The sequence below is a fragment of the Xiphias gladius genome, chromosome 11, assembly GCF_016859285.1.
Source record: "Xiphias gladius isolate SHS-SW01 ecotype Sanya breed wild chromosome 11, ASM1685928v1, whole genome shotgun sequence".
In the NCBI taxonomy this organism is placed as follows: domain Eukaryota; kingdom Metazoa; phylum Chordata; class Actinopteri; order Istiophoriformes; family Xiphiidae; genus Xiphias; species Xiphias gladius.
Genome location: NC_053410.1, coordinates 25,384,156 through 25,399,216, shown reverse-complemented (window position 1 = coordinate 25,399,216; position 15,061 = coordinate 25,384,156). Strand labels below are relative to the sequence as shown.

The following is a 15,061-nucleotide window of genomic DNA, read 5'->3' as shown; positions in this document are numbered from 1 at the left end:
CTTGAGTTTTTTGGAACCCTTTTGTGCATATTGCATTAGAGTCCCTGCCTTGTGGATTAATTTGATAAATACAGCAACACAATTAGAGACCATAAGAGCCATGAACATACACATTATTTTTGTTATTTTATGGACACATAATGTGGCCTTGTTTTAATGTATTTGTTTGTTTTTCTGTCTATTGATGACTAACCTTTTATATGTATTTTGTTTTAAAGTTCTGGCTGTATCACCTGCATGAATAGGTTTGTACATGTTTCCTGTAGACTACCTACTGTTCTTTTAATAGAGGGGAAGTAAATAAATAATAGTTATTAAATGTTTGTATATGTACAAAAGTTTTTATACGTTCGCTCTTGTAAAATGAAAGATCTCAAGTTTTCTCATCTAGTGCTAAACTAGTTTTATAGCCTGTTAGCAACAAACCGATTTTAATAACCCAATGTTGTTCCAACGGCTTTCTGTGAATCCACAAGAAACTGTGTCAGTTAATAGTATATTAACAAGACGTTACAAATAAATAGTAATAATGCGAGGTTCAGGACTTTTGGCTCGGGCGGCTGACCATACGCCTATAAAAAGGGTCCTCGGATTGTAGTTCCAAAGAAATGTAGAGTAGCGTGCTCAAAAGAAGGCTGGGACTACAACCTCCATAAAGCCCTGGGCGTGGAGGGCTTTTGTTGTAGCTTCTCGCATTGTTCGTGAGCGTTCTGGCCTTCTTCCAAAAGCGCTAATCTGACAACCAGGTGATGTGGCTTTAGGTGCTCTCCAGGAGTTTATAGATTAGCTCTTTATTCAGGTCATCATCGTAGCACCCCGCTGACACTCGTCAACGAGCTTTGTTCCCAATGTTTACTTCTCGCTCATGTCTACTCCAGCCAGGGGAAAGTAATGCTTTGCTTTAGTGGGAATAATTTAATAGTGAGTAGATCGAAAAGCCATGATGTTTGCACGACACATATTCAAACTGCTGTGCGGATAATGCACCAGCTACCAGCAGTTTGAACAGTTGGACAGCCTCCTCTCTCGGGCAACGAGCTGTTGTCGACAGTTGCAGATCCTCTCCTGCTCCATGATGGCGATGTTTCGGAGCTTTGTCTCGGCGAGCGCCCAGCTACGCCAGCAGCAACAGCCCAGCAGCGGCTCAGGCTCGCCGGCAGCCCCGGCTGAGGGCATCGAGAGCCAGTTCTCTTGCCCCATCTGCCTGGAGGTCTACCATAAACCCGTCAGCATCACCAGCTGTGCTCACACGTAAAGTAGCTACTCCTTGTTTGGATGTGTGTTAGATTGTGCGGACATACAGTAAGTTACGGCGGCATGTCGCTTTTTTGTTTCATAGAAGTATGTTGTTTGTGACAGTTGGCCTGGGTGAGTTCATACGGGCGACACTGTTTTGTTTTTCTAGGTAGTCAGCGTTTAAAACATCTGGCAGCAGCTGCACTAGGCAGTGATATTGTGATACAGCTGTGACTAATGTTGACTCCATCATTACAGTTATGATCCTCATGTTATAAACGGGCACGGCTAATAACGCTTCAGAAACAATAGGGGACTCCTGTTTACGGTCATATGGCATACATTCTCTAATAATTAATTGGAACCTTACAGTTGTGAAATAATTTTCAGATTTTTTTTTTTTTACATGTCAGATGTACATTTTTTGAAAGAGATACGTACAGACGTGTGTCAAATTAAAGGGAAAACACCAAAGTAAGGTTCTGGGCAAAAACATCTTCAGTGCACGGCTTTGATTGTAAAAGTCTCTGGAACTCTACTGGAAGGATCGGACACCATTCTTCCAAAAGATATTCCCTCATTTGGTGTTTTGATGATAGTGGTGGAGAGTGCTGTCTAACACCTCAGTCCAAAATCTCCCATCAAACTATTCGGTGACCCCTCGTGCCCTATGGATGGGGAAGATTGTCATCTTGGAAGCGACCACTCCCATCAGGATAAAAATGTTTCAACATAGGATGAAGGTAATTACTCAGAACAACTTTGTATTGACTTTCAGAGGCCCTTCCCTGTAAGGGGACAAGTGGACCCAAACCATGGCAGCAAAATGCCCCCCATAGCATAACAGAGCCACTGGCTCTCCTCTCTGTAGAGGTCGAGCATTCAGGCCTGTACAGTTCTCATGGTGTACGCCACACATGAACTTGCTCACTTGTCGAGAATAAGGTGAAGGATGATTCATCTGAACATATCACCTTTTGACATTTCTCTGTAGACCAGGGCCTTCGGTCTTTGGTCCTATTTACTAATGTCTTACCCAAAGGTCTAAATGCAGATGTCAGTTTAGTCACTGGTACTGAAACACTAGCCAGTTGAGCAGTTTTTGTGACTGAATCTCCTGCCAACAGTAGCCCAAAAATGAACCCTCCTTCAAAGTCACATAGATCTTTTCATCTTGCCATGTTGATACAAAATCCAAATCAATTGGGCCTGCTGAGTATTTTTGTACATGTCCCAGAGCATGATTGGATGTTAATTGCTTATTTGTACCATGCAGTGCACCAGTGTTGAAGCATTTTCATCCTTCTTGTTTCTCCACTCATTTACGCAGGTTTTTCCTTTAATTTGTCACCCGTCTATATGTCCCCAAGCTTAAATGTGCTAAAAAAAATGCACTCAAAAGTACTAATATTTTTGTATCTTTCAAACAAAATAAATAGAGCCTGCCATATTTTGGGTCATTATCCATCTGTACTGTGAAACTCTGTCTTATCAGTTTTGCAGCATTTGGCTGAATCTGAGCAGATAGTATAGAACTAGAAACTTCAGAATTCATCCTGCTACTTCTATCAGCAGTCACATCATCAATAAACACCAGTGACCCAGTTACATTGGCAGCCATACGTGCCCATTCTATAACAGTGCGTCCGCCATGTTTGACAGATGATGTAGTATGCTTTGGATCATTAGCCTTTCCTTTCCTTCTCCATGCTCTTCTCATCCCATCATTCTGGTACAAGTTAATCTTTGTTTCATCTTTCCAAAGAATCTAGTTCCCGTACTGGGCAGGCTTTTGGCAAAATTTAATCTGGCCTTTCTGTTCTTGAGTGTTACAAGTGGTTTGCATCTTGTGGTAAAGCCTCTATATTGACATTAATAAAAGCGTCTGTTGATTGTACACTTTGACAATGATATGCCTACCACCTTGACTGTTCTTGACCTGGCTATATGTTGTGATGGGGTTTTGGTTCTTCAAGGAAAGAATTCTGCGATCATCCACTTGAGTTGTCTTCCGTGGTCTTCCACGCCTATTTCGTAATTCGCCAGTGCACTTCCTACCGAAAACCCAAAGATTGGGTTTAAGGAAGTTTATAAACTGTGTCTCAGTTTCATACTTTGTCCATCAGAGAGAACTCACAAGTTGATTTTTACTTGATTTTACATCAGCCATGTTTATTTATGTTATATGATTATGGGGAAAAGTACTATATATATATATATATATATATATATATATATATATTTAATTTATTTTCTTTTAGCAAATTTTTAAATTCTCAAAAATCAATATCGACATTAAAAGTCCAGTATTGTTTGGGCTGTATCTACGCATATTCGCATATTTAGCTTTACACATCACTTGGCATCTTTGGAGTTACTTTTACTTGTGGATTTCTTAGACATTATCTTTCAGCAAGACTTCTCAAGAAGTGCATCAATCACTGTAGCTTTTATGAACTTATTTCAAATTTCAAAATGGAAACTCATTACTTATTATTCTGTGTGATAAAACTGTGGCAGTGCTGGTCAGTCTCTCTACTTCTAAGTAAAAGTTGTGTCTAATTACTTGAGAGGGCTGAAAAAGTAATGTCAGTCCTTTTATTATGCTTTGATTGTACAGAAAATAAACATAGTCGTTTTAATAGTAAGATACAAAAACATCTACAGTATGTGAGTCTTATTTAATGTATGTGGAGTCCATATTTATTGTTTTAATGAAACAAAAATAACTTTTGAGTTTTTATTTCCCCCCTGCTTTGACGGGGATAGTTAGATATCACATACTTGTATGCCGTTTATTGCCAATTCAATTAAGCAACAGAAAAGACAGCTACACCTATATACTATCGTGAAGTATGTCATTATTTTCTTACAGCCAATTCAAAAACATTGTGTCATGTACTGGTGACGAGAGAGACATTATTAGTCAAACACAGATTTGGTGGGATGCCACCCACCTCCGCGGAGACCTGAGCTCAATTCGCAGTAGTGATACCTGACACCTGGTAGTGTGTTTCACTGATCAATCGTATGAAGCTCCTCACTGATGGTGACATCATGTGGGATGGAGGCAGCGCCTGCCTGTCTGCAGCCCTCCCCAGTCAACTGCAGTGCACAGAGAGAAAACAAGGCCAAAAGTCTGCAAAAATGTATAAAATAAAACAAGCTGTGAGCCATTACATAGATTAAAACTCTCTGCATGTTGGCAGACCCAAGCGTAAGAAAAATAATTTTGATGACAGACATCAGGCTACAATACCAAAAACATCTTTACCAGAAAAATGGAAACTTGTACCATTGTGCTGAGAGCTCCACGTTGTGGTTTTATTGTATTCTAACTTGCTCATATAATGATTTAAATCTGCATGAGGGCTTGCTGTTGCTGGGGAAACAAGTATCTTAAGACCAGGGTCATCTTAGACCATTTGCACTCAAGTTAACGGTGTAACTGATGGGGTAGTGATATTATCAGCTCTTACCGTCTCAGCCTTCTTACATTATATCTACTGAAGTTAGAGAGGAGTTAGTCAGAGAGTTGTATTACTAATCTTTCTCAGTCTGGAGCTTAAAAGAACAATAAACAGCAGACGAAACCTCAGGTAGCCTCAAATCTATTTCTGGTTAAAGGGAAGATGCAGCTATTTTTACCCCTCTGCTGCTGATGGGGTTGTATGAAACTTCAGGAGGCACTGACACTAGTTCTTGCTTGTCACTGGCCCATACATTCTTTAGACACACATTTGGCCATTGGCAGAAACATATACATATAAACTGTATGTCTGACTCCCAGTGTCTCCAGTTAAAGCTTTCATCTGCCAGATCCTTGTTGAATTAATGTATCTGTCCAGGATAGATCCTTTTGACTCAGTTTCAGCACAGCCTAAGCATGCATGTGTTGTAACGTATATTGTGACACTTACATCAAAATTGGATTTTGATACAAATTTAAATGAATTCAGCAGCTATAGTGCTTTTCCTGATTTCTATGATGAAGATTCCTGAATATGGTGGAATTCTAATTTATTCTACATAAAGCCCACCACTCAGACGCATGGGTACTGTGGTATTTAAAAGGCAACATTGTACCAAAGTGATATGGCAGCAACGAAGTTGATATGTTTGTAAATGATAACCGTACAGTAACCCTATATTATCATTTAGTGCCAAAATTCTAATACCATGAAACAATTAGTCAACTGCAAGAAAACAAATGAAAATCTGATAACTCACTAATGTTAAATACCCAACAAAAAGACCTGAACGTTTGCCAGTAACAGCACCTGTATTTCTTTGTTTTGTTTTGTTTTTGTGTCTCGGGATTGTTTTTTTTGATCATTACGGAGACCGGAAAAGCAATTTGAAGACATCAGTTTAGGCTACTGTTGACTTTGCAATTTGTCATAACTCAGTGAGGTTCTGTTGGCTCATACTCTTGTTGCGCACTTTATTAGTGGAACTGTGAGGCAAAGGTGACCAAATGTCGGACCCCCTTATCCAATGTCGGAAAGGTGTGGTGGGAGGGGCATTTCCAAAGCTATCCGATCGTCCAACAAGCAGCTTTGACAGAATATACTGGTCCCTTAAAGGCTAGAGAGGTGCTCACTGGACCAGCAGGGTAAATCTGGGTGGGGAAAGAGACGGAACAATTCTTGTCCCTTGAGCAATAAATTAACCTTTCCTCCCCTGCTCTCTGTTGTCTTCTGTTCCAGGTTCTGTGGGGAGTGTCTGCAGCCATGTCTTCAGGTGACCTCACCCCTCTGCCCTCTCTGTCGTGTGCCCTTTGACCCAAAGAAGGTGGAGCGCTCCTCCTGTGTAGAGAAGCAGCTGGCCTCATACAAAGCACCTTGCAGAGGCTGTAGCAAGAAGGTAGATACTAACCATTCATTACCCATGTCAGAAAATCATGGGTGCAACTTTCCCCAATGGGTGTCTGTATTATTATTTCGTACAAATAATAATCATCATATTGTGACTGCCTTTCTCCAGAATATAAACATGTACTCTCATAGGTGACCACAAGTAACACAGATGAGACTGCTGTGACAAAATGAACCCGCACCATGCCGGTGGAGCTGTTTTTCTTGCATAATAGTTATTGAAATACAATCATAACTGTGTCTGTGTCTGTTCTCAGGTGGCTCTTGTAAAGATGAGGTCCCACATTGCTTCCTGTTCTAAAGTGCAGGAGCAGATAGCCAACTGTCCCAAGTTTGTCCCTGTGGTACCCACTTCCCAGCCTATACCAAGGTACACACACTCTGACCATGTCAGTGTTTGGCTGCAAAAACAATGTATGTTCACTTTAGCAACTACAGCGCCTATGAGTCCCAGCCATAGGGCCGCTATCAAAGCCGCAGTGGAAGTGTAAGTTGTTGTATTTAAACAAAATTATTATTTGTTCTCGGTTAAAATTACAAAGTGCTATAATTTTAATTCCCTGTGCAGGAGTACATACTAATTTATCTTACTGACAGAAAACCCAATGTCATATGTCAGTTTAAGAAACCCTCTCTGGGGTAACACAGAGGCTGGTTAGAAAATGTAACTCTATAACCTAAGCTGTCTCTAGCTAGAACAAACTGTATACAGCACATTCCATATACAGTCTGACTCCCCTATGTAGAGGCACCTACTAAGTAACAATGAGATAAACTCATATGCAGATCATAAAACATTTGATAAATTGTACATATACACACAGTGTACATTGTGAGTCATTAGAAGCCAGCACTTATAAAATACCAAGGCTAGTTAGAAGGATTGAATTAGCTATTATAATTGATAATTCATGTCCTCTCTGTATATATGTTGTCCCTTATGTAGCAATATTCCAAACCGGTCAACATTTGTGTGTCCGTTCTGTGGGGCCAGAAACCTGGACCAGCAGGAACTAGTGAAGCACTGTATGGACAACCACCGTAATGACCCTAATAAAGTGGTAAGAGACTACTCTCTATTATACTAGATTATCTGTACTAAGTCAGGTGATCCATAATCTCCAGAAGTGGTCTTCACACAGTCTTGGGAGGTTGAGGTTCTTGGGAGCTTTATCTGCATTCTGACTATGTGAATAGTCTATGTGACTATGTGAATCTAGTTCCAGTTTTGATTCCTGGTCTTTGCTCCTGCTCCCCCAAAAACATCATTGTTTGTGAGGTGACACTTTATAAGAGTAACAGGGTGGAGTAGCATTAATGAACATATCTAATGCTATTGAAGTTTAAATGAGCATTATGTCGCCGACTTCCCAGATCATCCAGAAAAAGGTGAAGAGGGGTGACCCTGGTGGCTTTGGGGTTTAAGGTAAACTAAGCTGTGTGTTTGTATCTCCAGGTGTGTCCGGTGTGTTCAGCCATGCCATGGGGAGACCCCACCTATAAGAGCTCCAACTTCCTCCAGCATCTCCTCCACAGACACAAGTTCTCTTATGACACCTTTGTCGTAAGTCCAGTGTTGTTATGATTTTTGCCTTTAAAAATAACATTTGTAACTTCTACTGCAAGGAAATCATATAATCATTTTAGCAATGCTGAAAGAAAACATATTCTTTCAATTCCCTTTGAGTAGTATCTCTCCATGTAGATAGTTTTGGTTTTATTTTTTTTATTTTTATTTTATTGAGCTGCATGGAATTCATTTTTTGGTGCACACAGTACTGAAAAATTATTTTTAGATAAATTCAGCAGCAACGTCATTACTGAGAAGACACTGTTTTGTTTTGTTTTTTTCATCAAAACAACCTTTTCCTCTGTAGAAAATAGTTCCTGTGAAAGCCAAAGTTGGCCAAGGCATGGATTCCACAAGATATTGGAAACATTCCTTTGATATCCTGGTCCAAGATGACATGATTGCATCACATAATGTCTACAGACATTAACACACAAAAAACACACCAGAAGACACACCAATATACAGTGGCTTGAGAAAGTATTCGGACCACCTCACCTTTTTCACACTTTGCGTTGTAGATTTAATTGTAAATGGATGAAAGAACCATTTTTGCCCATCAATCTATACTCAATAACCCATAATACCACACTGAAACCATGTTTTTAGAAACTTTAACAATTTATTAAAAATCAAAAACTAAAAATATCTCTCAAAGTATTAAGACATTTAAGAGATTTTAGAAAGCCCCTCTGTGGTTTTCTATTCAGAAAACCACAGTCTGCAAGCAGTTCGCTGTAGCCAACTTCCTAGAAAAGAGTGTCTATCTTAACTTTACACAGGGTTTTCAATGGGAATGTGCATCTATCTGATTGGTAAAGAACGTTGGGGATGCGCCGTGGCTTAGGCTTAGCGCTCCCTTGGCGAATGGGAATGGATATGTTTTTTGATAAAAGCATTTCCGATGCACTCAGACAGGTCTCTTATCTTCGCTATTGTGAAAAAGAAACTGGAAACAATCAGCCCCTTTTTAGCTGTAAAACCATCATTCGTTGGTTAATTCACATCATGTGAACACTGAAAATAAAGCACAGGTTCGTCTCATTTGTTTTTTATTTTGTTTGAAGAACTAATTTAGATTCATCACAAGGGTGTAAATCTTCTCAAGCATACATTTTATGTATGTATTCTTTAATTACCACTATATGAAAGCATTTTTCTTGTTAATCAGTAACTTTGGATATTTAAATATTCTAATTATACAAAATTGGTTAATTTCCATTTATTTCTGAAGTTATTATAAATTCTGTACTTAAAATTCAGGGGCACCAATAACTTATGCCAGGACTGTATACACAGGTATGTGCCTTTCTATACTATGTGCAATCAATTCAGTATGCCGCAGGTGGACTCCAGTCAAGTTCTGGACACATCAAGAATAATTAAAGCAAACAGGATGCGCATGACCACAATTTGGAGCAGAGGCCCAGAGTAAAGAGTCTGAATACTTATAAAAATGAGAGATTTCAATTTTTGATTTTTTTTTTTTTTTTTTTTAAATAAATTTGCAAACATTTCTGAAAGCATGTTTTCACTTTGTAATTATGGGTTATTGAGTGTAAACTATTTTATCCAATGCAATTAAATTACAAAATAATAAAGAGTGTAAAAAGTGAATGGGTATGAATACTTTCTGAAGCAACTGAGTATACATTTACACATACCTGTAGCTCTCATCCCATAGGCTTCTTCAATTCTAACTAACTGATGGGGGACTCTTTAACCTCTTGTAGGATTGTTAACACCTTGAGAGTTGTTGAGGTCACATGTGAGTCATTGACTCACCCAGCCATCATGTGAGCTGTTAGGGTCACGAGTCATTGTGTGGATATGTGTTCAGCTGCCTGGGGAGGGATCACAAGAATAGATTGTAACTGGCTGATAAGTGGTGTAATAGACTACCTCCTCTTTTTAGTTATGGTCGTTCAAGTTTGATGTAGATGGCTTCTCCCAAAACCATGGGTCTTGTCAAGCCATAATGGCCAAGAAACATGGAAATCCGCTGTTTTTCCCATGTTACATTTCATGCTAACATGCACTCAGTCTCATACCCGCATCTGATAACATGAGTCACATGTGATTTATCAGTGAGCTTATATTGTACTTATTTGAGCAACTTTTTCTTTTAGCCTTCAGTTGTCGATTGTACTCCCAATGTCTAATTACCGTGAGTGCCTGCTGGCATAAGGAGGTTTCTCCCATTTTAAAATTTCACTATAAAAATAACTCAGTAATTTTTTGAAGTGAGATGGACTAAAGTATTAATTGTTTTGAAATACCTGTTTCCACCTTGTGTCTATAGTCAGGGACTGAGTTGATGTAATTGTGAATTTACGAATATCTGAAAACACTGTTTTTGCTCTAGTCTACTCACTGTTGTCAACTGAGAGATTGAGTTCATTGCTGTTCCAACATACAGATCTTGTATCAAAAGCATAATATATTTTTAACCAAGAAATTGTCTTTTACCATATTATGTTAACTGTTTTTCTATACATGGTAAGTCAGAAAGCAACAATGATTCACAATTGATTGTTTGTAAATAAGGAAAAATGGATGAGTTTCATTGTGCTCAAATGAAGTTTTGGGATTTTGACCAAAACAGAATCATGGAGTGTATTTTACGTTTTATTTTGATTAATGTAAATGTAAGGTTTAGATTCATCAGATGAATGTTGTATTGTATGGTTTGCAGTGACTAGCAGCTGTTGTTTTTTGCATTTTTTTCAGGATTACAGCATTGATGAAGAGGCAGCGCTGCAGGCAGCTCTGGCACTGTCACTGGCTGAAAACTGACAAGTCATACCACCACCATCATCCTCTCACCTTTAGCACCAACCCCACCATAACTGCTGTTCCCCTAGTCCCGCTCCACTGCTGCTGTTCCTCCCTGGCTCACAAAGTATCATCCAGCCAACAGACACAACTGACCCAGCCAGGTTCACACAGTGTATGCAGGACCTAAACAAAACCTTTCACCACCCATTGACTTTAAAATTGACAACCTACATTACAACTTGGAAACAGTCCATCCACTCCCAGCTTCAGTTCACTTGACAGCTGCCATGTGGATCACTGCAGCATGAACGGCTACCTCCATGGAAATAAGTTTGTAACATCCCAAAGCCTGCTGACTCTAAAACCCTCACCAGTGGCTCAGGCCTTTGACCACTAGTCACTTGCTAGGAAGTCGTGACTACTGCTACTCACTGTGAGTAACTTGGTTGATGCTCAGTCTGAAAAATAGTGAGTGGGAGCACGGGCTCCAGTTTCTTCTACAGAGTGGTCTACAGTGATCAAGTTTGAACAGGCCAAGAGCTATTTAGGAAGCATTTTTCAAACAAATGTAAGTATAAAACATCAGTAGCTCCTCTATTCAACTGCTCCAGAGCTGGTATGTGGTATTTGGCACTATAACAGTAGTTATAAAAACAGCACTGGCAAACTTGTTGAACAGAGCAGAAGAGTTTCTCCTGTTGCTTAGTTCTGTAGGAAATCCGAAGCTTTCAGGTGACTTGTTGGCAGAGCTGTTTGTGGTGTGGCTGCATGGTAACACCTGTCCATGACATCTTTTAATTGTTATGGTCAGTAGGTTAGAGGTAAGGACATCCTCTTTTCCTCTTCTGCCCTCAGGCAGTCCATGAGGGTCTGCCTTAACCATCTGCGCCAACAAACATGCGCTCAGTGGGCAGTTTATTAGGAATACCTAGCTAAAACTAATACAGTGTAATACCACAGTCCTGTAATAAATCCTCCCTTCATGAAGCTAAGAATGTTCAGTTTGGGTTGAAACTGTCTCAGAAAGGTGTTGGTTCAAATGTATCATCATTTTGGAGGATGGAGTTTGTGCTCCTTTGCAAAACACCCCTCTGTGTAACACACCACAATATAGTTCAACAGCACCAAAAACATCATCCTCCAAAATGATGATACATTTTGGAGGATTAGACTGTGTTAGTTTTTGCTAGGTGTTTCTAATAAACTATCACCTGGGCGTACATCTGTGTATGCAGACACCCAGTGTTGTATAAACAGGAGCGCATCCACTGTCCATGTCTGTTTTGGACTATATTGGGCTTTTCAGCCTCTTACTAGTGCTGTCTATAACCCTAACCCCTATCCCTAACATGTACACAGTTAAATCCCTGGTTTACTTGGTTCAATGCCATCTCAGTGCTCTGCGAGAAGGCTCACTCATAGATGCAGACAAGAAAGGTTAAAATCAGTGTAGAGAGTTGTGGAAACTTCTCTTGGCACAGTAATGGTATTGTGACTTGTCATTATTGATGTCAAATGCTAATTGCAGGTTGTCTGACTTGGCAATATAAAAGCTACTCCAAAGGGAGCAGCATTGTCAGATAAATCAGGTTTTCTATACTAATCAAGATTCAATTTATCATTCAACCCACTTCAGTTGCTTCGTATTAGACTGTAGCAGTTGAGACCAGGAGCTGAAAATATGTAAGGGTCCTTTAACTGGATCCCAGAACAGCTGGACTCATTGGTAAAGTGACCCCAAGAGCCAAATATGGAAGTTAGCAAAGCTGTCAGAGACAGACAGCCAGCTGACAGCCGGACCTGTGGGACTGATCAGCGCTCGGCCCTGTTTACTGTCATGTTGGACTAGTTTGAAATGAGTCCATGTTAAATTGGTATTTTAGTCACAATTCAGACACGGCAACATCAAAAGAAAGCTTCACAGGCCAACATCTGAAACAAATCCTGGAAGCTGAGCCGTAGCTCATCCATTACTGTCCATCCCAGCTTTACTGAAGACCATAGGAGAGATCTAAACCTAAGAGACGACAGACTTCAGAGCTTCATGTGCAGCCTGAACACATCACACTGCACCAGTGAAGGAAGGATCATTTTACAATGTCCCTAACAACTCCGAATGCCAATAATACCTTCATGAACTCCACAGTATGTTAATGTTTACAATATCAGACATTAGTAACCCATTCACTGTCAAACCCCAAATGCAACGTCAGACAGTTTCTATTTTTTATTCGTGTGAATATTTGCACTTGTTCTTGTTTTTACCAGAATGATCTGTAGATATTAGCTGGAAAAAATCAAAAGGGATGGAAGTCCTGGATCGAGGTCTAACCTCCATTTTACTGTAACCTGCTTCTTCAACTCTTGCTACAAGGAATATTTTTATCTGCCAAGATAGATGAGTATAAAAAGATATATTTTTGGAAAATGTTTCAGTTTCAAACCACTGGACCGATATCAGACAGGGGTCAGATATGTGTCTGGAACTTTTTGGGGACACTGAATTTGATTTACAAACTTGAATTGCTGTTATCACACACACACACACACACACACACACACACACACACACACACACACACACACACACACACACACACACACACACACACGAAACTTGTACAGGACTAGAAAGAATGGGACTGGTTGAAAACAGATGTTTTCTGTAGTTTAACCAATAGATGGCAGTCCTTCTCCAGACATACAGAGCATGCAGAGCCATACTGAAGCCAACATACTCATGGAAATCATGTTTTCTGAGGAGGCAGGTTGTATAGAAAACAGAAAAGCTAACTTTGGGTAATGTTTCCACAGAAGGATGCATTTTTCATTTGCACTTTAAATCACTTAGTTTTTTAATAATCTGAATTCTTTTTTTTATAATCTTAACTCTTGTTTAATGTTTCTGAAATTAATTTCAGAGCACAATTCCAGAATTAGTGTTTAGTTTAAAAAAATGGTGACAAAGATTTTGTAAATTGTAAAAGGCGTCAGGGGTTAGTTTGTCTGATAGAAAATGTACCATTACTTTTATTTGTATGACAAAAAATTCAAGTATTTGTTGACTGATTTCTTAATTTAAATGGGTAGCATGTGCTATTTTTTCTTCCAATAATGTTTTTGTGGTCAAAATAACTACAAATAACTGGGAATGCTCTTTATACAGCAGAGCTGACATGCACCTGCAGTAAAAACAGGAGGAATTCTGCAATGGAGGCCATGTGAGGAAAAAAACCCTGTTATGCCGCGTTCAGATCATTGTGTGATGGAGGTGGGAAAGATTGCCATTTTTATGACTTGTGAGCATTTATGTCAGCTGATGATTCAAGATAGCTGTATGATTGCAGACTTGGTTGTGTGAGGGTTATAAATGCTTTGCTTTGACAACATAGATTTCCATTCTTAAAAATTGGGTTTAATTTGGCTGATGACAGGGCTCTGTCGATTTGGTTTACTGGTACAAACATATTTTAAGTGTCATAGATCAAAACCTTTAATAAAAGTGTTGATGTGAACGCCACATCTGAAGCTGGCTATTATGGTAACACCAATATGACATGAACGCGCATTATCACAGAATTCTGTCAGAATGCAAGGATTACACGAGAACTAAGGTGTCTTCAGACTGAACATGAAGATGATTTTTCTTTGCATTATTTATGCAAATTTGACTGTTGGAGTGCAGATGATAACGGACTGTGCAGACGTGAGCTGTCTTATGACAAAAGTCACCAGGATTCATCTCTTTCTGTTAACTTCCGCCACACTCCTCTCCGTTTCTCTTGTCTCTGTACATGCAGGAATTGTAGTTATAAAACGTTGGGATAAGCCCATATCTCTCCCTCATGTTGATGCATTTTCAATTCACATAGACATGTTTTTTTCACCCCTAGTTTGATCTGTGCAGTCTCACATTTTTGCATTGACTTAAAAAGGCGCTGCACCAGCTGTAAAATTAACTTCAGGTTCAGTCTGAACACACCTTTTGCATACTAAAAATTCTAATGAAAAAAGTAACAAATCTGTCCATGATTGTAGGACTTAGGATGATTTTTTTCTCACAATCTGACCTTTCCTCTTCAAAATTAAAAAATATCGTAAATTCAGAAAAACTGATAACTGATACTTTAAGCTTATGCCTGGTGAAAAGCTTAATCTCTAAACTGGTGTCAGTATACTTCAGTAATCTGCATATCATGTTTAAAATATAAAAATGGAAATCTTTCCCATAAATGAAAGCTGTGTTAATTTTTTTGAGTAGGGTTTAAGCCCCTTGCAAACAGTTATTTCTTCTGTTTTTATAATCATGTTATAACACCAGTCTTTTCTTAATCTTTGTTACCTAAGGCTTGCTCACAGCACTCTTACCTCTGTAGCAGAATTCTTACATTCTTATTTTGTTGCAGTTTGTGTACTCCATGTTTGTCAGTGTCTTTCTGAACACTTCATTTGTTTTCCCAAGAAATGTAAATAATCTGTTTTAAAAGTGTTTTAGACCGTGGATCCTTTGTACATGGATCACAAAGGTTTTCTTAATCACATGTAATACAAACATGGAGGTGCATGAAAACTTTCTGGCTTGTTAGGCTTAAAGGAGTGT

The 15,061-nt window shown here is 39.2% G+C and overlaps 1 protein-coding gene across 2 annotated transcripts; it reads left to right on the top strand.

The window, feature by feature from the left end:
- Positions 1–675: 675 nt before the first annotated feature.
- LOC120796618 (E3 ubiquitin-protein ligase RNF166) lies at positions 676–13,958 on the top strand. 2 transcript variants are annotated; one of them, XM_040139638.1, is made up of 6 exons: positions 676–1,251; positions 5,946–6,102; positions 6,371–6,483; positions 7,060–7,174; positions 7,570–7,677; positions 7,991–8,372. In XM_040139638.1, the coding sequence occupies exons 1-6, from the start codon at positions 1,073–1,075 to the stop codon at positions 8,111–8,113; spliced, it is 795 nt and encodes a 264-aa protein (XP_039995572.1). In that variant the 5' UTR covers positions 676–1,072; the 3' UTR covers positions 8,114–8,372. The 2 variants fall into 2 exon arrangements, with proteins under 2 accessions (XP_039995572.1, XP_039995573.1); XM_040139639.1 differs by lacking the exon at positions 7,991–8,372 and adding an exon at positions 10,414–13,958 and having other exon boundaries at positions 677–1,251.
- Positions 13,959–15,061: the final 1,103 nt, after the last annotated feature.